The sequence below is a fragment of the Centroberyx gerrardi genome, chromosome 16, assembly GCF_048128805.1.
Source record: "Centroberyx gerrardi isolate f3 chromosome 16, fCenGer3.hap1.cur.20231027, whole genome shotgun sequence".
NCBI classification, from domain to species: domain Eukaryota; kingdom Metazoa; phylum Chordata; class Actinopteri; order Beryciformes; family Berycidae; genus Centroberyx; species Centroberyx gerrardi.
Window position 1 is genome coordinate 16581628 of NC_136012.1, and position 22520 is coordinate 16604147.

General features: G+C 43.7%; 1 protein-coding gene across 1 annotated transcript in view; it reads left to right on the top strand.

Moving 5' to 3' along the window:
• The window catches only part of tenm1 (teneurin transmembrane protein 1), a 120408-nt gene that overhangs the window by 56300 nt on the left and 41588 nt on the right, over positions 1-22520 (top strand). The window contains exons 6-17 of the mRNA XM_071923920.2: positions 659-861; positions 1746-1953; positions 6465-6566; positions 7752-7946; positions 9084-9284; positions 11283-11468; positions 11682-11711; positions 11883-12029; positions 15094-15328; positions 16597-16716; positions 17269-17530; positions 19429-19714. Coding sequence (XP_071780021.1) covers positions 659-861; positions 1746-1953; positions 6465-6566; positions 7752-7946; positions 9084-9284; positions 11283-11468; positions 11682-11711; positions 11883-12029; positions 15094-15328; positions 16597-16716; positions 17269-17530; positions 19429-19714 — 2175 coding nt within the window. The remainder of the gene's footprint in view (positions 1-658; positions 862-1745; positions 1954-6464; positions 6567-7751; positions 7947-9083; positions 9285-11282; positions 11469-11681; positions 11712-11882; positions 12030-15093; positions 15329-16596; positions 16717-17268; positions 17531-19428; positions 19715-22520) is intronic.

Below are 22520 nucleotides of genomic sequence, written 5' to 3' on the forward strand. Positions count from 1 at the left end.
ACACAAAGAGGGCTGGAGAGCCTCGCCTGCTCCCCTACACAAAAGAGCCAGGCCTGGAGGGTGATAAAGGCTATGGAGAGGAGAGAAGCTGATGGCCAGGGGGACTGTTGGAAAGACCTATTCTCTTCACACACAAAGACACGCTCTCACTCAGACACTATCTATGTGCTGTGACGATGTTTGTGAATGTGTGTGTGTGTCTGAGTGCGTGCCCCTCCGCTAGCTCCTTCGCTTCCTCTCGTCTCCCTCTCCCTCTCTCTCTCTCTCTCTCTCTCGTGCTCTTTTCATACACACACACTCCCAAACACACTCTTTCTTTCTTGTTAGAAGATGCTAATATAGCACATGACAAAGCCCCAGTAGACAGCTCTCAGACAAAACACTTCCTCTCCAAAGCAGTTCATCTTTATGCAGAGACTATCCAAAGAATCGCCAAAGCAGGGACTCTTGAAAAGCGGGATTTTCACCAGCACTCCGTCATTCCTGACGCCTATTCAGTCTCGCTTCATTAGCAAGTCGGCTGATCACGCTGATGTTTGAGGACATCAGGTTGGCTATCAATTGCCCCCGCTTATAGTGAATAGAACTCCCTGTCCACTTTGATATATCTATCATGTGCGATTGAACGATACCTCCTGCCTGTGGTTTGTACCTGCAGAGAAGTGGGTGCGTGGCCGGGCCATAGACCGGGGGGAGGTGGACATCGGAACCCAGCAGAGCCAGGCCATTCCACCGGGACTCTTCTGGAGGTTTCACATGACCGTGCACCACCCTACCTACATCAAGTTCAACCTGTCTCTCTCGCACAACGCGCTGCTGGGCGTCTACGGACGCAGGAACATACCGCCCACACACACTCAGGTACGTTCCAGTCGCAGCGCTCTGCCCACACACACCCAGGTAGGCTAATTCCTGCTGATCCATCCCAGACACAAAGACACAGGCACAGAAACAGCGCGCAAAGACACACACAGACACACGCCCATACTCACACACACACACACACACACACACACACGTGGTACACAATGTAGAACACCATTGTGCCGTACAAGAAGCACACTCACGGACGAAAATACAACACACACTGAGTCATCTGCTTTTTAACATCAGTGCGCCCCTGCTCTCGCCTGCATGAAGAGGTCTAATTAGCTGTTTTTGACACTAGTGTGACACACAGCCCTCAGGGGGAATAAGACTCAGCGAGTGCTGCTAGTTCAAGGAGGTTTGAAGATGGAGAGGGAGGGAGAGAGGAGGGTGGTGGGGAAAGTTAAAGAGGGTGAGAAAGAAGCACAGAAAGGTTTAGACAGATGAAATAACACTCTGTTCCATTTGAAAACCTGGGTGGTAAAATCTGCCCATGCTATTAGCAGCACGTCAAGTTGTTGAACCAACCACCGTGGAACATGTCTGGTAGAGGACCAAGCTGCCATGGATGATGTTTTTCCTTGCTTTCTGCTTTTCTTTGGTTTCTGATTTTCCTAGACCAGCCAATTTTGCTATCCGCATTTGATATTCACTTCTAATGCCATCCACCAACTTCTCGTATGCAGGCAGTTTTCCAATAACATTCAATTGGCAGTTTTACAAAGCTCACCCATCAACAGCCACACACCACTGAACAAGGCTTTGCCTGCAAATTTCCATCGCATTAATGCAGGTTTTGTGAATTCCTGTCATGTTCATTCCAACTGGATGACATTGCTGTTGCCTGATTGTGTTACCGTCCACCGCTCTGTGTTCAGTTCGACTTTGTGAAGCTGCTGGATGGGAAGGCGCTGCCCAGGTCCTTGGCCGATCCTGTCTCGCCTGCCAAAGCTCCCAAAGGTCTGCTGCTGAGCGTCCTCCAGGAGACCGGCTTCATTGAGTACATGGACCCCGGCACCTGGCACCTCGCTCTGTACAACGATGGACGCAACCTGGAGCAAGTGCTGCTCCACAGCACTCCTATAGGTGAGGAGGGGAATTACAGCTTTTCTGAAATAACCAAAAATGGTAGCAATTCTCAATTTTCCATGCCATTTCAAAAGGGCATTGGGAATATTTGCTATATCTGCACAAAGGAAAGATAATACCCTCGGATGAAACACTTCACATGAAGTTTAAGTGTGAGTATTTTGTTTTATTTTGTTTAGTAATCGCCCTGCATCTAAATTGTGTCTCAGGGTTTCTGTATTTCCTTGTCTTTCCTCCTCTCTCATATGTTGCAGGAGAGAGGTGATGTGAAAGGACACAAGGACTTGGGCAAGAGTGGTTTAAAACTCATTGACATTTGAAGAGAACTTTTCCTATTATAAGAATGAGCTTGGCATAGCAGAAGACAGCCGTTAGAAAGGGGAGGACAGTTCCTGTAGTAATGACAGGGCTTGCTAACTGCAGCTCATTGCTATGACACACACGGATGGCAGTGTAAATTGAAGGATGTGAATAATGCAAGAGTAAGTGGCTGAATATAGACAGGTGGATAATTACCAGGGCAGTTTCCTCACTCCCACTTTGTCCAGTAGTGCTTAAGAGAATACAGTGTTGAAATAACAAAAAAGTGTTGGGAAACATAGTTCCATAGTGGCATCATGGTAGTACTTGATAATTTATGTGTAACAAACAGGTATTAAGTCAATTACCAAGGGCACAGTATACAATAAACAGAAAATGCGCAAATTACTATATGTAAAAGACTCTAATTTGGCATTTCCCCACTCTGTTCTTTAAATATACACTTATTACGTAATTTTTACCCCCAGTACTTGGCATGACCAGGAGTACTGCACTCAGCCTTCTCAATGGCTTATAGCCAAAACATCAGTAGTCCTCCAACCTCTTTAAAGCCCAAGTTGTAATCCAATCAGTAAACAAAGGGGCTGGCTGAGCCCCAGAAACTCAAAACATTGTATTGAAGACATCTTTCATTTTCATATTGACAGAGTTCTTTATGTAATGACTGACAGCATGTGACAGCTTAGCACAGATTTTGTTTTGGAGCTGTCAAACATTTGTTGACAGTTGTGCTTTTTGTAAAGACTGGAATATACCAGACCTATTTTGAGCTATGTATTTTGAGCTAAACCAGAATCAGGAATGTTTGCAAAAAGTTTTTCCTTTTCGAATTCCTACTCTTCAAAAATTAAAGCAAATTTTAGCAATGTAGACACAAACGATATGGTCAAAATATCAGCCTGTAGGCCTTTAGGCTTCTTCAAATAATTAATTTAGTGATATGGCTTGTAAGGAGAAAATAATGATCATCATTTGGGGTCAAAGGTCACCTTGCTGCCCATTTACACTTCCAGCAGGAGGTCACAAGTAGGCATCGCCTTGTTTTGTCAGTGGCAGGCAATAAAACAATAAACTGAACTGCACCACAGTACAGTATAATAATATTGAGTAAAGCTTTATAGAGAGATGAGAGAGATGAGATGAAATTTAATGATCCCCGTTGGGAAATTGGACTGTGTCAGCAGCAAATAACAGGATACAGCAAAGAAAAACGAAATATAAATAAATATATAATATTTAAAGAGGGTCATATAAACATATTCAATTGAAAATCTTAAAACTAGCAAATGTTAAGTAGAAATATATGAAGGTATGAAAAGGTATGGATTACAGCATTAGGAGGGTGTGCAAGATAGCAACAGTAGTAGGAGTAGAAGTTATTGAGACAAAGAAAAAAATGAATGAAAACTATGTATTATGTAAGTATATAAGTGCAGTATGATGTGCAAAAATGTGCTTGTATTAACAAAAACAGAGGGTCTACAGAGAGCCATATGTACGTACAGAAAGTGTCTGTCTAGGTGTTTAGACCTGCATGTAAGAGTAATGAGTCCTGGGATTACACGAGAAAGAAAGACCTGTCATGCATACAGTACTTAATCATACTAATCATCTTCACCTTGATACTGCTTTAAACATTGTGAAAGATGGTAAAGAGAGGAAAGAGGTGCGTTCTGGCAGAGCATTCAGAGCCATATGCACTTGATCAGCTCATAACTGACCTGTACCAATAAGAAGCCATTCTGTTGTATTGAGGTCCATTTTCAGGACAGCAGGAATGCTGAAAAGTGTGATCTTGAGAATTTCACGAGTCTACAAAAGGATAATGATTTGTACCGAGAACAGCAATAAGATATCCATTTTGTCCAGAAAAAAATCATCATCTTTATCAGCAGATGCAGTGAATATCTTTTATTTTTGTTTCCCTCCAGTTATCGACATTTGTTACCCCAAAAAGCTCTGGCTTAATAACGATTCCTGCCGCGTTGCCGCCTCCCCAGCCTCCATCTACTTTAATTCTACTCAGCATGTACCCAGGCAGGGTTTAGCAGTGTTTCCTGCAGGGCTATTTATTATGCATAATTGCTGTACTTCACCTGTCATTGCATGTCCTTTCAGATATTATATATTTAACACAATGGGCAACAAAGTACGGGTGCTCTCTTACTTTTTCTTCGTAGTTGTTTTATTTTTAATAGAAACAGCAGAAAAAACAAAAAAAATTGGTTAACTAGCTCCTGGTTATTTCTACATGACTGAGTGACCATTTCATTTTTCATAAATTCATAAAGCCCAGGGGTCATAAAGCACGGCTGCAACTTTACGGGCTCATAAAGCACAATCGGAATGCTTATTTGACCAATCAGATCACTTGGCTGGAAGCACCCATTTTATAATACCATTTAACTGCAATAACTTATGGCATGAGTGATTTCCAACTGGAAAGGGTTTAGTCAGTGGAAACCAAGTGGATGTCTCATGGATGCCTACACACACACACACATGCGCGCATACACACACACACACACACACATACATACACACACACAAATAAACATCTATACACATTCAGGCACATACTCAATCCAAAGTATATTGTAACAAATAAACACATGGATCACCTTATAATTACCAACATATTTATAGTTCATTGACCTGATAATACTTAGATTTCATCACTGTTATAACCCTGTCCCTGCAGTGCTTAAGCCTCCTGACGAAGTACTTGTCTCTTCCGGATTAAAAGGAACACAGTGTCCTTGTATATGTGTTTTTTGCTCATTGTATGTGTCAGGTGCCAGATACACTATTTGAATGTGTTTGTGTGTGTGTGTGTGTGTGTGTGTGTGTGTGTGTATAAGAGAGAGAGAGAGACATATGGAGATAGGTTTGTGAGTTCTCCTGACTGTGTGGGAGAAAGATGATTGCCACTCCTCCTCTCCATCAGCGTGACAATGACAGGTGATGGAGGTGAAAATGACTTTGGTTTCTGTAGTGATGCGCTGCTGTGGAGGATAACGCTGTGCTGCCGGCTACTGGCAGGGCCTGTCTCATTAGCATGTGTCACACGCGCCTCAAGGCAGTCGCGGGTGTCACATAATAACTTTGCGTGCATGCGTTTGTATGTGTGTGCGCGTGTGTGCGTGTGCGTGAGCCATGTCATTGAAGGATTTGTCATCCATGCTCCCTGAACAGAGCGAGCCAAGGGACTGCAGTGGTTTGACTCGAGAGTCGATCCCTGTTCAGAGGAGCTGAGCCGGACGGTATAGGGTCAAATAAAGGATGACATCCCTGACACCCTTTTTAATTACTCTATCTGGCTTAGATTGAGCTTGCCTGGCACAAGACAACCAGCAGAATAGTTCAAATCCCAAACCCTGCCAGCCTCTGGGCACTTCTAAACCAGAATCCTCCATCTTGAGAAGAGCTGACAGAGCTCAGCGGGCTTATATAATGCTCTAAAAGTATAAAAGCGCTCTCCCTCTTTATCTATCTATGCTGTGCTGTCTGTACCCGGAGAATGAGATCTGACATGATGGACATATCAATAGGAGAAAAGGAGAACGGTAAAAGGGAGGCAGCTAATTGAAGTCCGATAGAAGAATATGATGAAACGCATATAGCCTACAGAAGGGTATGATGAAACACACGTAGCCAGATGAGACACAGCACTAGTACGAACAAGCACCGCATTGATCTTCTCCATGCTGAGTTTGTAGCTATACTGTAGCGACACGGTATTATCCATTCACCACTAACTTGTGCACTCACAACCATCAGATTTTATGTTGTTCAGTCGCGTTCCAAACTGCGCCCTTGTAAACAGTTTGTTGATTAAGCCTTGATGTTTGTAAATTTGCGCGCAGCGTGTTTCCAACCTGTAATGCAGTATAATGTGTTTAGTGCTAGTGAGTGTAAGTGAGTGCTTGGCCATTCCCCAGAGAGCGATAGCAGCTGGATCAGACTAATCTAATATGGCCCCTGTGTCTGGGGAGCCATCCATCGCTTATCAGATCTCCCATTCAATAACTGAGCTCTATGCCAGCTTATGGAGTTACATTGGAAATGTTTATCAAAGATTCTGTCTTTGTGTGTGCATCTGGGATTTGTGCATGCATGCTGTGTGTGTGTGTGTGTGTGTGTGTGTGTGTGTGTGTGTGTGTGTGTGTGTGTGTGTGTGTGTATAGACTCCATGGATGGTTGCTCCACAGACTGTAATGGGAATGGAGAGTGTGTGGCTGGACACTGCCACTGCTTCGCTGGATTCTTGGGTCCTGATTGTGCCAAAGGTCAGTAATATATCTGTTGACTACAATCTTTCCATATCTTCTCTACAACTCTGACTTTCTCTTTTACTCTTTCCCCCGTCTCTTTCTTTGTCTCCCTCTTTTTTCTTTCTCTCTTCCTCTCCCTCCCTCTTTTTTCCTACTTCCTTCCTCTCTCTCTCTCTGCCTCTCTCGCTGTGTCTTTCTCCCTCCCCCTCTGTCCATCTGTGTAAAAATTATTGTAGTTGTATCTGTCTAGTTGTATTGAAGTAGGTGATTCGATATCACGTCCCATGATTTATTTACGCTCATCATTTATTCATGCGCTCCTCTCATCCTCGCTCATTTGCTCGTGTTATAATATTCTCAGTTTGAAAAGTTAGACAGCAAGTTTTGGCAAGAGTTGTAAAAAGTGATGCGTGAATGTATTACTGTGGGGCACGGGGGTGTTAGATTTAACAAAGGATCAAACAAACGCACAACACATGCCAGCACACACATGAACGAACACAGGGCCTTCCTTGCAAATTATCCCAGAAAAAAAAAAAAAAGGTTTTGGTTTTGAATAGTCTTTTTAATCCATTTGAAGTCTCAAGCTGCCATACCTCCTCCAGCTGCATTGGGGGGGATATCTGTCAGTGTGTCATCAGCCGCTCGCTGACATTATTCTACCTGGCTGTCATTACATTAGCCACACAGCTCACCATCTCTGCATGGAGATAGCTCTCCTTTCCACCCTCATTCTATAAAGCCCTAACGCTCTCTTTCCTAATCTTCCGTTTTCACGATTGTTTTCACGGCCTGTTCAGAGCGAGCGAGGGGACGTTGGGGGGATTTTCTACAATTCCTGGGTTGCCGTGGTAGCCAGGCTCAGGTGGTGCTTGAGTAAATTGAAACAGCGTGAGGGATAAGCTGGAGTGTGTGTGTGTGTGTGTGTGTGTGTATATGTGTGTGTGAGTGTGTATGTGTGTGTGTCTGTGAGAGAGAGAGAGAGAGGGAGAAAGAGAGAGAGACTGAGGGAGACAGAGGCTGCTTGAGGATTTGCTGAATCCGCGCACTAGCTGAGATAAGAGAGCGTAGCCCCACTCACGGTAGGTTACTGCGGTCTCTCAGCTAATATACTGCAGCACTGTGTGTGTGCGTGCGTATGTGTGTATATATGTATGCGTGCACTATATGTGGGTGTAATCTGTGTTTGTCCTGTTGCAGATTCATGCCCCGTGCTGTGCAGCGGTAATGGCGTGTACGAGAAAGGAAGGTGCGTGTGCCTGTCGGGGTGGAAGGGGGCAGAGTGCAATGTGGAGGAAGGTCAGTGTATCGACCCCACCTGCTCCAACCACGGCTCCTGCATCCAGGGAATCTGCATTTGCAGTCCGGCCTACAAGGGGGTCAACTGCGAACAAGGTGAAGAGCTGCACACCACCACAGCTACAGCAACAACCAGTATTTATATTGCGCTATTGATGATGAAGACGACGACGATACTGACGATAAAGATGAATCAAAATTACTACAGTGATGATAATGACAGCGACAGTGATGCTGAAGTTTAAAGTGCCCATGAAATTAACTCCCATTACTTTTACTTTCTGGAAAACAGAATATCATTCATGGTGACCTCATGCTGCACTAGTAGGCGTGAATATACATTTCTAAACCAATAAAACCATCAGATTTTTGAACAACCCGCCCCTCCAGAACTGCCTTTCTCTCCCTGACTCATATTCCATTGGTTTAGACTTTTGAATGATCCTTCACTGCCTTATGTCCCGCCCCAACATCCTGTTTTAACCAGAAATGCATCAAATCAAGGAAGTAAAGATGCCATTTCAAGGGGTCTTTAGAACAATGACAAAAACACTGTATATATCCTGTCTTGGACCTTTGTCACATGTCATCCACTTGCCTCCCTCCACTGTAAAAGCCCAGTAAAGCAGTAAAAATCAACAAAACCATGATATTTAAAATGATGATGGCACACTCTTTCATAGACTTTTGATGATGGCACAGCTTTCCTAAAGACTCCCCTACTGTTACCTACAGTATCCTGGCCTGTGGAGACAGAATCAGGTGTTTGACCTTGAGCGGCAGGGCTGAGCTGAGCTGAGCTGAGCCGAACTGTGCTGAGCTCTGGCTCAGAGCACAGAGCTGTAATTACACACACTAACACAGCGTAGTGCAGACCACCGTGACTCCTGGAGCGCATATACACACACACACACACACACACACACATACACACACACACGCACGCACACAAACCAGCCCATTCCACCCCTTATCAAAGCCCCAGTTCTAAGTGTCCTATGAAGTGTAATGTTGTGGAACAGATACAGGGATTCTAGCTGGGATGGTTAACTCCTGGATGGGATGCAAAGAACACTGCTTTCATACTCGCTGAACTGATGATTATAATGAGACAGGCACCCTCAACCCCCATCCCCCACCCTGCCACCCCCTCCCCTCACCTCTGTCTCCTTCTCTCTCTCTCTCTCTTTCTCTCTCTCTGTCTTCTCTCTCTCTCTCTCTCTCTCACTGCAGTGGACTGCGTAGACCCTCAGTGTGGCGGCCACGGTGTGTGTGTGCGCGGGGAGTGTGTGTGCTCTGCGGGCTGGGCAGGAGTGAGCTGTGATGACCCGCTGCCAGCCTGTCAGGAACAGTGTTCAGGACATGGCACCTATCTCCCTGACTCAGACACCTGTGCCTGCCAGCCCAACTGGACCGGGCCAGACTGCTATACTGGTAAGACCTGAGGATATATGTTCACACACGGAAAAAACACAGAAAATTGCAATTGCACATCACTAGTTTGCCAGTGTTTTTGTATGCATGCATGGTCTTGCCAGATACTATTTTCTAGGGATTTGATAGACATGAGAGAGCGATGTGGATTGGAGCCACTCTGTGAAATGGGTCTGTGTGTGTGGGTGTGTGTGTGTATGTGTGTCTGCGTGTGTGTGTGTGTGTGTGTGTGTGTGTGTGTGTGTGCGTTCCCTTCATGCTGGTCGTAAATGAGATTTCCCCTCATGACTCTCTGACGGCAGCACTCTAGAGCCTCCCTCGCTCCAGCACTCACTTTACTATGCATTTATACTGTAACACACACATACTCATGCACACACATACACACACACACACGCCCACACACACACATGCACACATGGACACACACATATTCCCTTCAGCTAAATGAGAAAAAAAAGGGCAGGAGAGAAAAGAAACCTCCATTCTCACTTAGCTGAAAGGCCTTTCAGAGAGACTGCGACAGTGGGAGAAACATTCAACATGGCATTTAAAAGCTTGCCGATGTTTATTGCATAACCATTTACCTGTGCCCAGCATATTATATGTTGTTAGTGTGTGGTTGTGACATGTAACTATAAGAGGCTTATTTTTTAAAAGTAGGCTAGAATACTTTCTCTTTTCTTTTAGCACCACAATCCTGCGGCAAATACAGAATGCTTTTGCATTGATTGCAATGTGTTATTATAGAAGACAAGGCAAGGATTTAGCCATTGTTGAGAGACAAGTAAAGAATGCGTAGCTTTAGTGAATAAAATATAGAATGCGGTACTTTGCGGTATACAGCGAGAAAAGTGTCCTTGTCCTTGGGTACCCAGTGGATGCTGACAGAGAGGAAAATGGCCATTGTAAGACTGCCTTTCCTCTGTTTCCCCTACACTAACTTAACACTGATGTTGGAAAGGTTCCGCACTACCATGCACACCAGTGATTTGCAGGCACTTGGCATTAGTTCCTGCTCTCAGGTGTATGCATGCCTTATTAGAATGATATAGCCCATGATAATGATAGACCGTGGCTGAATATCTGAGATATGAGCAGCCTCTCTCTACCTGCTGGGCTTTTAATCAAAAGGACCCGGCAATTCTACGTCCTGGTCTTGTTGAAGCATAGCTAAGCTAATGTAATTCTAATAGAGAGCTGAAAAACTCTCCAACTTTAATCCACTTTTTCCTCCCTCTCCATGCTATGTATATTTAAATTGAAATAACTTTTTACTGCAGCTGGATAAGTAGTCTTTGTGTGCCTCCAGCACTTTGCTCTCTTTACTGATGGATGAGGCTTTGCTTCTGCAGAGAGAGAGGGGGGCAGACAGAGAGAGAGAGAGAGAGAGAAAGAGGGAGAGAGAGAGAGAAAGGAGGGGATAGAATTTAAAAGGGATGTTGCAAGACAGAAAAGAGAGCTGAAAGAGACAAAGATGGAGAGATGGGGAAAAGAAAGAGAGAGACAGAGAGAGAGGGGGAAAGAAAGAGAGGGAGAGAGAGAGAAGTAGATAGAGAGAGAGAAAGAGTATTAACATACCCACCAAATCTGATCAAAAAGTCAGAAAAGAATAATAGAGCTGAATTGGAGTCCCTGTAGTTTAAATATGCGGTGCAAATACGAATCATTTGGCTGTTATTATGAGTCTATTCACTCTTCTTCTCCTTCGGGGAGCTCAGCTATTAGAGGTGGGAAGATTGTGTGTTGTGAGAAAGTAGACTTTTTAGTCTCGGAGGTTATCCACTTCTATCGCTCGGTTTTTCTCTCACCTATCGGATGCCTCACCTCCATTCTCAACTACCTTTTTTTTTTTTTTTTTTTTTTCCTATCCCAATCCCTTTTTTCCTTTCCTTTCTTCCAATACTCTATTCTATCTCCATCTCTCACCTTCTCTCTCTCTCTCACACATACACACACGCTTTCTCTCACTCACATCCCCACCCACCTGTTCTGCAGAGCTGTGCCCAGTACCATGTGGCAGCCATGGTGTTTGCTCAGAGGGCCAGTGCCAGTGTGAGGAGGGCTGGATCGGCGCTGCATGTGACCAGAGGGCTTGTCATCCTCGCTGTGAAGAACATGGGCAGTGCCACGACGGGACCTGCATCTGCCAGCCCGGCTGGGAGGGGGAGCACTGCAACATCGGTGAGTGTGTGTGTGTGAGCGCGAGTGTGTGTGTGTGTGTGAGCGTTGAGTGTGCATGTGTTTAATTATTCCCTGTGATATTTTGATTGGTATGATCTCAAGGTATGTGTTGAGTCCACATTTGAATATTTTAAAAGGTGTTGCTGTTTTTTGTTATAATTGTTATTCACAAATCCTCTCTCTCTTACCCAGCTCCCTCTCTTTTCCCCACAGTCACTCACGATTTGGACGTAGTTGTGAAAGGTAATCTATCCTTATTTAGGATTTCAATTTGGTAGTGTTTGCATTTTGCATTGTGCCCGTCCAACATGCTCACTATTGCCAAAATGTACGTGTGTGTGTGTGTGTGTGTGTGTGTGTGTGTGTGTGTGTGACTGTGTGTGCGTGCACGTGTATCTGGGCCACACCTTTTAGATGGCTGCCCGGGGTTGTGCAGTGGGCATGGGCGCTGCACCCTGGAGCAGAGCGGCTGGCGCTGTGTCTGCCAGGCTGGATGGAGCGGGCCTGGATGCAGCGTTGTCATGGAAACCGACTGCAGCGATGGAACAGACAACGACGGAGGTGACAATCTAACGGCTATCATTCTCTATCTCTCTTTCTGTCCCTCGCCTCTTTCATTTCTGTCCCTCCACCAGACTGTCCCTTCCATTCCATTACTTATCCTCCCATTTCTGCTGCCTGGAAACAGGGGAACATGAAAAAAAAAAAAAATCCACCTCATTCCTCCTTTCTTTCATCCCTCTGTGCTATCACTCCAGTCCTGCTGAGAGTCCCGTAGAGTCCTGCTGGTCACTATTATATTGAATATGAGTTTGTTTGTGTGTGTGTGCGTGTGTGTGTGCGGGTGCGCCTATGTCTGTTTTTCTTCCCTTATCACAGCTAAATGTCTTTGATATGTATACTCCCTGCTAGGATGAAAGCCACCCAAAGGAATTTTCACAAATCTAACCACAGCAAAGCAGACTAGTTTTCTGCTCCTTTAGTAATGAGAGGTGTTTGTTGCTCGGCCTTGTCGCTGTATTTTGAATTCTGTATCATCAGGTGAAAACACATAAAGGAAAATGCTCATTACAATTGTTTCCCTGCTATTTCATACCTAGACTGCGGTCCAATACATTCACCGTCTTTTCAGATATATAGTTCAGCGTTGCTCGTTGCATTGCCTTCCGCTGCTCACAGGATCGCATTCGCTTTGAAACTCTATCAAATATCCATTATGGACATGCCTGTCAAGCCGATGCCGTAATCCATCATTGCAAACAAGGCGTTGTCACTTTTGTTTGGAGAAATGGCTTCCTTGTTGTTTTCGAGCAATAACTTCAGCACAACAGGCCATAAATAGCAGCAAGTTTCGTGATGAGAAGCGTTGGAATCAATGCGCACAGTGGGAACCTGTTAGTCTTTTTCACAAACCGATAGCTGTAAACTTTATTTCATTTACTAAAGCAACATGGCTGACTGGGTCAACAATTCATGACATGAGATGTCAGCAGGAGACGACCATTTAAAGTATGTGAATTAAAGGTCATTTTTCTGAATTATAACACCAGCACCATGCAATTGGAAGTGTCTTGTGGATAATATAAAATAGAGGCACAATGAAGGAAATGAGCCAAACAGTTTCCTTTCACAATCGCACCATCAGTGTGGCCTCCCAGTAGCGTAGGCACTGATGGTTATGTTGTTGTACTGATGGATTCTGTTCTGTCTCTGCGGACCGTGCTCTGATTATGCCTTATGTTCTGTATGTGTGTTTCACTTGTGGTGTGGCAGAAATAAAGGACTTTGTCACTGTGTGATCAATAAATTAACACCACCACTACTACTACATATCATTGTGTTTGAGGAATAATAATAATTAACTGGGCCACACCCAGTGCAAACCAAAACCTTGTCTCATTTTGTCAGGTTTTTGTTGATTTGATTCCATCTCTTTCTCTCTGTATGTTTGTTTAGGAGGGGAAGGTGAAGGTTGGAGTTATGAGTGGGGGGTGGGGGAGGTTATTATTCCTCTCCACATGATAAGAAAATAAATGGACCCCCCTGCCCCATAATTATTTTATTTTTGTTTTTATAATAGCATGCCATATGAATATGGATGATTTTCCTCAAGGAAAACGTGTCTGCCACACATAAAGGCATCATAACATTATTCAGACAGTTTGGAGTTGATTTCTTAGTGCAAGTCTCACTAACAAAGCCGTATGGAGACTATTCACTCTTCCTTTATCTTTCTATCCTTCAACCTCTCTCCACAGCTTTTCATATAATTTCCTACCATACAATCCATCCGCCTCTCATAATTGGCAGATATACTGCATGCTCCCATAGCATTCTCACAGCGTTCTTTTGGTTTCTGACTGTGAAGATAGACAGAGATGGAGAGATGCTATCAGATGCAATCAGAGAATAAAGAGGAACTTTGAAGAGGTTTTCAATTATTTCTCTCCTGGATAAGAGAGGAGGATAGATTCCTGTTTCATCAAAAACAACATTTATTCCGCCAACCAGCCCTAATGAAGGATGACTGATGTGGCACTCAAATCAAAACACACATACACACTCAAACATACACATCATGCATGTTATAGATGTTAAAAATTTACATTTCATATAAAAGTTATTATATCAGCTGCTGTTTTTTTCCACAAAATTAATATTTCTCTGCAAATATTGCAGTGGCTTTTGGCATCATCATACTGCAGCTGTTCTTTGACGCGCACTTTTCCATCAAATCCTAATGCAAATAAACACATCAAATACAGAAATAATAAAAAGACTGTATAATTTTGTCTTAATAATGTTTAATGTCAAGAACAATGCTGTGGAAATTCAGATTTGTTCTGTATTAATTTCCCCACAATGATATTATGAATTCAATTAACATTGTGCTTTAAAGCTGAAGTAATGGATCTTATTTAAATAAGCCAGTGCACTATGCTACCTTTGTAGAAGGAGGTTATAATAGAATATTGTTGGCCTTTAGCTCTCTGCTCTGTGGTCAGATGCATTTAAATGTCAGCACTGTTTCCTGGCTTTTCAGAAACCGGCTTGAAATAGGAAGCACAAATGCCAGCCCGGCTCCTATTACTTGCTGCCTTGGTTTATATCTGCAACTCACTGTTTACAGTGGACATTTATGAATCGCATTCAAATAATGCTGGTGATACATATCTGATTTATAGCTATAGATGCTATTGTATGTTGATGGATCATTATGAATCCCATTTGATTGATACTTGTGATAGTGATGATACATGTCTAGTTTATCACTGTATTGTTATTTTTTGGCAGTTCCCCGGTGTGTTACTGTGTCTGTGTATGTGTACTCCTGTCTCTCCACTGCAGCTATTCCCCGTGGCCCTTGAAAGTATAAATGCATTCTCAGTCAACTTAGTCGCTTAAATCTGTTAAAACCCTTATTAACTGTGCTTAATAACTGTGTTTAATGTCTTGCTTAAATTAACAGTGTAAGTGAAAGTACTAGGCAAGGAGCGTTACCCTCTAACAACCCAACTCCTCACTCAGTACAGCTCATTTCTTGCTATTGTGTGAAGGCTTGTGCGCGTGCGTGTGCATGTGGGTGTGTGTTTTATTTAATTTTCCGTGTGTGTGTGCCTTTCAGACGGGCTGGTGGACTGTGTGGACCCAGACTGCTGTGAGCAGCTGAGCTGTGGATCTGACCCGCTGTGTCAAGGTTCGGCCGACCCCCTGGCCCTGCTGCAGCAGAACCCCCCGCCCCCCACCGCGCCCCCCTCGCCCTCCAACTCACACACCCACAGCTTCTACCAGCGCATACGCTTCCTCCTGGGCAAGACAGCCACACACACGCTCCCCGGAGAAGTGCCCTTTGATACCAGGTGTGTGTGCTTGTTTTGCTCTTTGTGTGTTTGTGTCTGCATGTGGATGGGAGACCTTTATGTATTTGTTTTTGTGTCTGTGTCCTTGGGTTGTCCTGTATAGAACGATGTGATTAGGAGACTACAAGTTCATACATCTGCATTAACCCCATTTAAAATCGGCCTAACACTAGTTTGTTTAGTGTGAGCGTGTGTGTGTGTGTGTGCATGTGAACGTGACTTTTCTTGTGTGTGCACATTTTAGTAATCTGTGTTACTCTGGAGATTAGCACTCAAACTCCAGCCTCCAGCACATTGTCCTCCTCCTGTCTCAGTGTCAGGCTACAACTGCAGAGCGTTTGTTTGTTACATATTTATGCTTAATGTGTCATCCGGTTACATCGGTCGTAAAGGTGTCACCATAAATATTTCAGCGGCCTCTCACCACCATCTAAGAGGGAAATATATCTCGCCGGCATTATGACCTAGAAAGTTTGGACTGGAAAACAAGAAGTGATGCCTCCCTGAAAAATGGCCAAGTGCATTTTTTTTCATTCGTTCACTTCTAGAATAAACAAATAAATTAATTATGTGGCCGTTGTTTCGGAGGGGAAATCGATGGCAGCTTTCAGGACAGGAGTAACAAACGGGGCGACGCAGCCACCCGGAGAAACCTCGCCATCCCTCATTTATCCCTCTTCTGCCGTAACAGATAGGATCCATCAATGATTGTGTGCATGTGTGTGTGTATTCATAAGTGTGTGTGTGTGTGTGTGTGGGTGGATGCATGCTGTGTGTGTGTGTCGTTCTGTCTCCATTTCACCAGTTCAGCGGTTATTCCACACTGAAGCAGCCTATTTCACACTTTACCAGAAATATCAAGAGGAATATTTCAAAATAGTCAAGATGTGCCTGATAGTTCAAGGGCTATTTAAAGAACAACAGAGCCTTTTTTTTTTGCTGCAGATACCACTGTCATTGCAATATAAACATGATGAGGAAGTTTTATTTTTTATATGACAAGGTGTTGAAAGGTTTTACTGTGGGTGAAGTTATATTTATGGTCCTTGTATCCTGGCAATCTGTGGCAGATTTCTCCACGCTAAAGAGTGAAGTGTGTCGCGGAGAGTGAATGCAGTTGCTTTTTTCCTCAGATACAAGGCTGTTTGGCCATAGTGCGTCACAATATAACTCTCTCCTCAAACAATTACTACTTTCTTCATCATTGTAAACCTGTCACCTCTCTCTCTCTCTCTCTCTCTCTCTCTCTCTCTCTCTCTCTCTCCCAGTCGGGTGGCAGTGATCAGAGGTAGTGTGGTGCTGCAGGATGGCTCCCCTCTGGTTGGAGTCAACATCACCTTCCTACAGCATCCTGAGTATGGTTTCACCATCAGCAGGCAGGATGGCAGGTACAGGTGCACACAGACACACACACACACACACACACACACACACACACACGCTTCTCTTTCCCCCTCTTCTACAATCTCGTCTTCTCTTACTGTGGAAGAAATTAAGCTTTAATCCTTTATATACATATACATATACATATACATACAAGTATATCATTCTTTCTTTAGTGTGTATCTGTCTCTGCAGAATGGAAAAGTACTGAATCCTTCATGCAACTTGTGTACCAGATCTTTCTGTTCTGCTCCTGTCTTTTTCTAAATGACGTAATGAAATGTTTTCCAGACAGTCAAGGACATGTGAAACAAACACAAAGTTATGAAATTGTTACACTTTCAACCCTCCTCTATCCACTCCTTGTCTTTGTATTGAAAATCATTTAAATTTTTTTGCTTCACCAGCTTGTATCATTCTTCTCTCCGTGCACGTTCAATAAACCTTTTGGAAAGAAGACACAGACCTCTCCTTGAATTATTGATTACTTGTTTTATTAATCAGTTTATACTAAATTCTTAAAAACACTTCGCCTCCATTCTCTCATTTTGCTCTAGTTTTGACCTGGTGACCTCGGGAGCGGTATCCATGACGCTGATGTTCCAGCGCCCACCTTTCCTGCCGCAGACACGTCCCATCTGGACACCCAACAACAACTTCCTGGTTCTGGATCAGGTGACCATGTCCCGGGAGGAGGTGCTGCCTCCTAAGTGCGACGTCAGGAGCGTTCTGAGTCCCTACCCGCTGGTCCTGCCCTCCCCCCTTCCCAGATACACTGGAGCATGTGCAGAACGGGGACCAGCTATACCTGAGCTACAGGTACAAACCACTTTACCACACAGTGAGAGCAGTGGTTCTCAAACTTTTTGGCCCTTAAAACAAAGCTATGCCTTCTCACGACCCCCCATCACAGGCTGCAGATGCAGAGTGGTGATCAGTTCACCCAAAAAAGGATTTTCCCTTTTCATTTGATTATCAAACGAGGCCTGGAGGCGGAAAAGTATTTAGTATTTCACAAGAAAAAGCAAAAAATAGAGAAAAATGAAAAAAGCTCCCTTGAAATTTGTAGAGTTTAAATACAGTATGTTTTTCTCCTATCCCATAAATCATCTCACAACCACCCAAAATTATCTCACCCACAGTTTGAGAACTGCTGAGTTAGATAGTCTGTATAAAATGCAACAGTATACAGGCTGTGCAGACGGCAGTCAATAAGAAAATGAAGCGTAGATGCAATTGCTAACAGCTCAGCAACAAACCAGCCTGGTCTCCAAAAAATTTTGTGAAATGAGCATGATGTTTAAAACGTGAATATGTGCTCCGTGCTCGAACAGTTTTTCCGCATTTTCCACATTTCCCACCACAAAAGGATTCCATGAAGGAGACACAGCTAGAAACAGCTGTAGTTTGACACTGAAATAATGTGAATGAAAGTAAAGGTGTGGAGGGAAGGGCAGTGGATGCATTTGCCTTCGACTCTGATGATGATGGGTTCAATTCACAAGTCAAGAAGTTTCTACTGTGAGTGAAGTTTTCATTTTCATAGTATTTAACCATGACCAAAACCTTATCCTAACCTTATTTTAGTTGCCTAACCTTAACCAAAATTGTAGTTGCGTAAACCTAACCCTATCCTTAATTGAAGTTGTTTTGCTTGCCGAAACGTAACCAACTTAACCCGAAAATGGCATGTCCAATTTGTGCTATTGTGACATAATTGTGTCGTGGCGGAGGAACGTACTCGTCACATTATTTGTGTCCACAACACTTAACCTGCGTTTCATAGTTCAAGCTTATTTCATGGAATTTTATGCCACTGTGTTGAAGAAACTGCTGAAGTACCGCATCACATCGAAATCAAGAAACATTGTGTCCTCACAATTATCTCATGACGGACCGGCTGCAAGCAAAAGAAATAGGAAGCAAAATTTCATGTATTTAACTCCGACTGTGTTCACCTGTGTTAATTTTCACATCCCTTTTAAATTTAATCACGGTCTTAGACGTTTGATGAAAATGTCTTTTAAAGATAGTCACGGCATCTTGATTTAATTTAGTCAATTACTCACTGACTGAAGTGAGGAATTAGTGCAGTGTAATTAGTGTAGATTTCATTTGCAACATTTAGATATTTCCCAATTTATCTTCATATCTGCATTCCCGTCACAGCTATCTTTGGGAACGTTGTCATGGTGGACAAACAAGCTCTCTACTCATTTTCATTTGCTAGTCGGCAATTTATTGGATATATAAACTTTATTCATTCTAAATTGTCTTCTAACACAATAATAACACAACAACTTTTCCAGGGATGATAATAATGATTATCTCCGCAGTGCTTGTCATTTCATAATATTTTCATCAAAAACAGAGTGAAATTAAATTGTTTCTGATATCATCATGACACAGAATTTCTACTCATCAAAGTCATCATTGATTTAATAAAAAAAGACGCATTCTCTTCATTCTCATCATTAACTTTCTGACACGCTTAACGCTGATGTTCGCAATCAATATATTTACTGCACCTTGTTGTGTGAGCTCTTTCTTCTTGTACCTGCCAATAGCACTCAGTATGTTAGTTTGTTACCTCATTACTCAGCAAGGTAACAATGAAACACCTTTTTTAAAAAATATTCCCTTTCTCTCTTTTCTCATTATTCTCCTCCTGCCACCTGCATGTCTCACTCTCCTTCTCTCCACCTCCCTCTCCCTAGGCGGTGCAGGAGGAGGTTTCTATCCCAGGATCCTTTGCGAAGCTGAGCTATCTGAGCACCCGTGCGGCTGGCTACCTCTCTCTGCTGCGGATCCTCCTCACCCCTCCCTCCTCATCCTCCCCCGTCTCGCCGCTGGGCGGTCTGTCCAAGGTGCATGTCCGCGCCTCGGTCCAGGGCCGGCTGTACCAGCGCTGGTACCCCGCCGGGCCCAGCCTGGTCCACAGGATGGTCTGGAACAAGACTGATGTTTACGGCCAGGAGGTCTGGGGCCTCACTCACGCCACTGGTAGGCAGAATATAATACGTGGGGTCTCTACTCATTCTAAACGCTGTTCATGTATGATTCTGTTTCTGTCACGTGCTTTTGGCTGGTTAAGAAGAGGAGTCACAGGAATTAAGAGGAATTCAAAAATCTCAGGGAAGCAAAAGAAAACGCACGTAATTTGGTGCTTTGAGTAGGCCTAGGCCAGCCAGGATGTTTGGAGGGGAAACCCAGATCAGGTGGAGGGGCGGGGTGCTTATGAAATTGACTCCTATTCAGTTGTAGCCACCAAGAATACCCATTGTTGGGCATCGATCAACATGAAAATGAATACTTGTCAAAACTGACTGAATACACTGAATTCACTGTCTCTCTGTTTCTGTCTCTCTGTGTGTGTCTCTCTCTCTCTCTCTCTCACACACACACACACACAGGCCTACATACAGATAGAGAGAGAGAGAGGGAGAGAGAGATAATTCAGTGTATTCAGTCAGTTTTGACAAGTATTCATTTTCATGATGCCCAACAATATGTGGTCATTTTATAAACTGGCATGTCTTCCCTGTACGCCGCCACCACCGGCATGCACATTCCAGAATTAGGCTGCGGCTGTTTAAAAGAGAGTATGCCTATATGTTTTGGGGGAAGCCAACATACTTGAAGAAACGGTAGTGCTAAATTGACCCACTTGGGATTAGAATCCAGGATCTCTGTTGTGGCAAGCCTATGCTTTACCAACCAAGCTAAACCTAAAATGATGCCGCAATTAGGCTCATAGAGTTTTACAGTAAAGTTTATAGTGAAGATGGTAAAGTTTTCCGAATTTTTGAACCAACCGGCCAACAGGGTGACTTTGAAATGTCCGTCTAAAAAAACGTCACAGAGGCTTAAACCTTTGAACTGTAAATTGGTAATCCACGTTTACCATTCTCCCAGTGAAAGGTAGTAGACACACAGTGGAACTGGAAGGGAAAGGGTCGGTGCTTTCTGTAAGTACCGAGATATCACAGGAATACCGGAAGCTTTGTCCACTGGAGTGTACGGTCTCGTGCTACGATTGCATCTCTCCATCCCCAGGCCTTCTCTCTCTCCTTCTGATCCGTCCCTCTTCTCCTTATCGGCTAGAGCTGCGTTTCATCTGTTCCAGCTCTCTCCTGATCTTTCACCTCCTTTATACTCAAATGATCCCACTTTTTTTTTTGCCCTTCCCCGGTAACCCACCTCTCCCCCCTACCCTTCCCCAACTCCCTCTCCCCCCCATGCCTCCTATCTTCCTCTACCCTCACACTCTTTCCTGTGTATCTGTCCTCTCCCGAACCCTTCTTTTCTTCTCTTCCTCGCTTGTTATTTCCTCCGTTCTCTCTGATCTCCCCCGTTACCTCTCTCCTGTCTTCCTCTGCCCTCCGTGTTCTCTCTTCTCCACCCATGTTTTCCCCTGATCCTTCCCTCTGTATAGTTCCTGGTGCTTTGTTGCCACGGCGCACACACACACATACACACACACACAGGTGTATGCGCACACACACACACCCCTCATTCTCACGCATAGACAGAGAGACGGAGAGAAAGAGAGATCATGCTCTGTTTGCTGGGGTGAACACATTGCCTGAGGCTTCAGCAGAGGGGAATGAAAGCTTTCACCTGTGAGATATTGAGTGTGCATTTATGTACTAGTGTGCATGCGCATTTGTTTGTGTGTGCGAGTGTGTGCTGTTGTGTGTGTCGCTGCTCTTTTAATATAGCTACAGTAATATTCTGTTGTGAAGCAGTTCTCAAAACACATTCCCTTTGAGAATGCTTTGTCCGTTTTGTCCTGGAAAAGCCCTGTACCTTCAAAATACAAAAACCCATCAGTTTTATTGTAGAATTGAGAAAAACTGGACAATGGCCCAACTGATGGTAGTGTATTATTCCAATTTTCGATGCATTTCCATAACGATAAATTGGTTTCAGGTTCATGAAACAGGTTCTTCAGTGGGGTACAATGTGAGCAGAAAGGTCATGATTTGCATATTACTAATTAATATGTTACTTTTTCAAATATGTAAATTATTTGTAGGATAGAGTTTAGTGTGTAGCCAAGCGTTACTTCTATTCAGATTTGAACCAGACGCCTCTCAGTGTTTTCTCTTTACTGCGAAAACACAATTTCACAAGAACTATCACAGCCTAACACTGAATTCAGTTTCTGAATGAAGTTAAGAGATAGTTTCCTGACTTGGAACTTTTGTCCAATACTAAATGGTTTCTTTTTCTCCTTCAGAATCCCCCAATCTCCCAAATTGCCCATTATTTTCCCTCCCCAGTCGCTTCATTGATTGCACCCATTGAGTTGGAGATTTAGGTAGGACCTGGCGTTCCTGGCAAGAGTGTGTATCTCTGCATTAAAGGGATTCTCCTGAGTCTGTGCATAATGTGGATTTCCCTGCTTGCCACCATCTCTACTATTCTCTACCCAGGCTTTGCTCCTCAGTTCTCTTTGAATGCTGAACAACTCACAGGCATGCCAGTGTACACTTAAGCAAGTTAGAGAGATCAACAGCAACAGTGATTGACAGCGACAGCTATTCTTACACCACACCTGTGTCAGGTGCATTTCTTGTCAGGCTGTCATCACCTTACTGTATCATCTTCTACCAAATCACACTTCCCTTGAGCAGTGTCATATCATTTAGTCTCCTGCTACATTAACTGCAGCAATAATATGCAATTACTACTGCTTTAAATATAGGAGAAAGAACGTTTTTGCGTTGCATAGCATTTACTTAAAACACAAAAAATCAAAAAAATCATAAAACATCTGCTGCAGTGAAATCCATCTTTTTTGTAA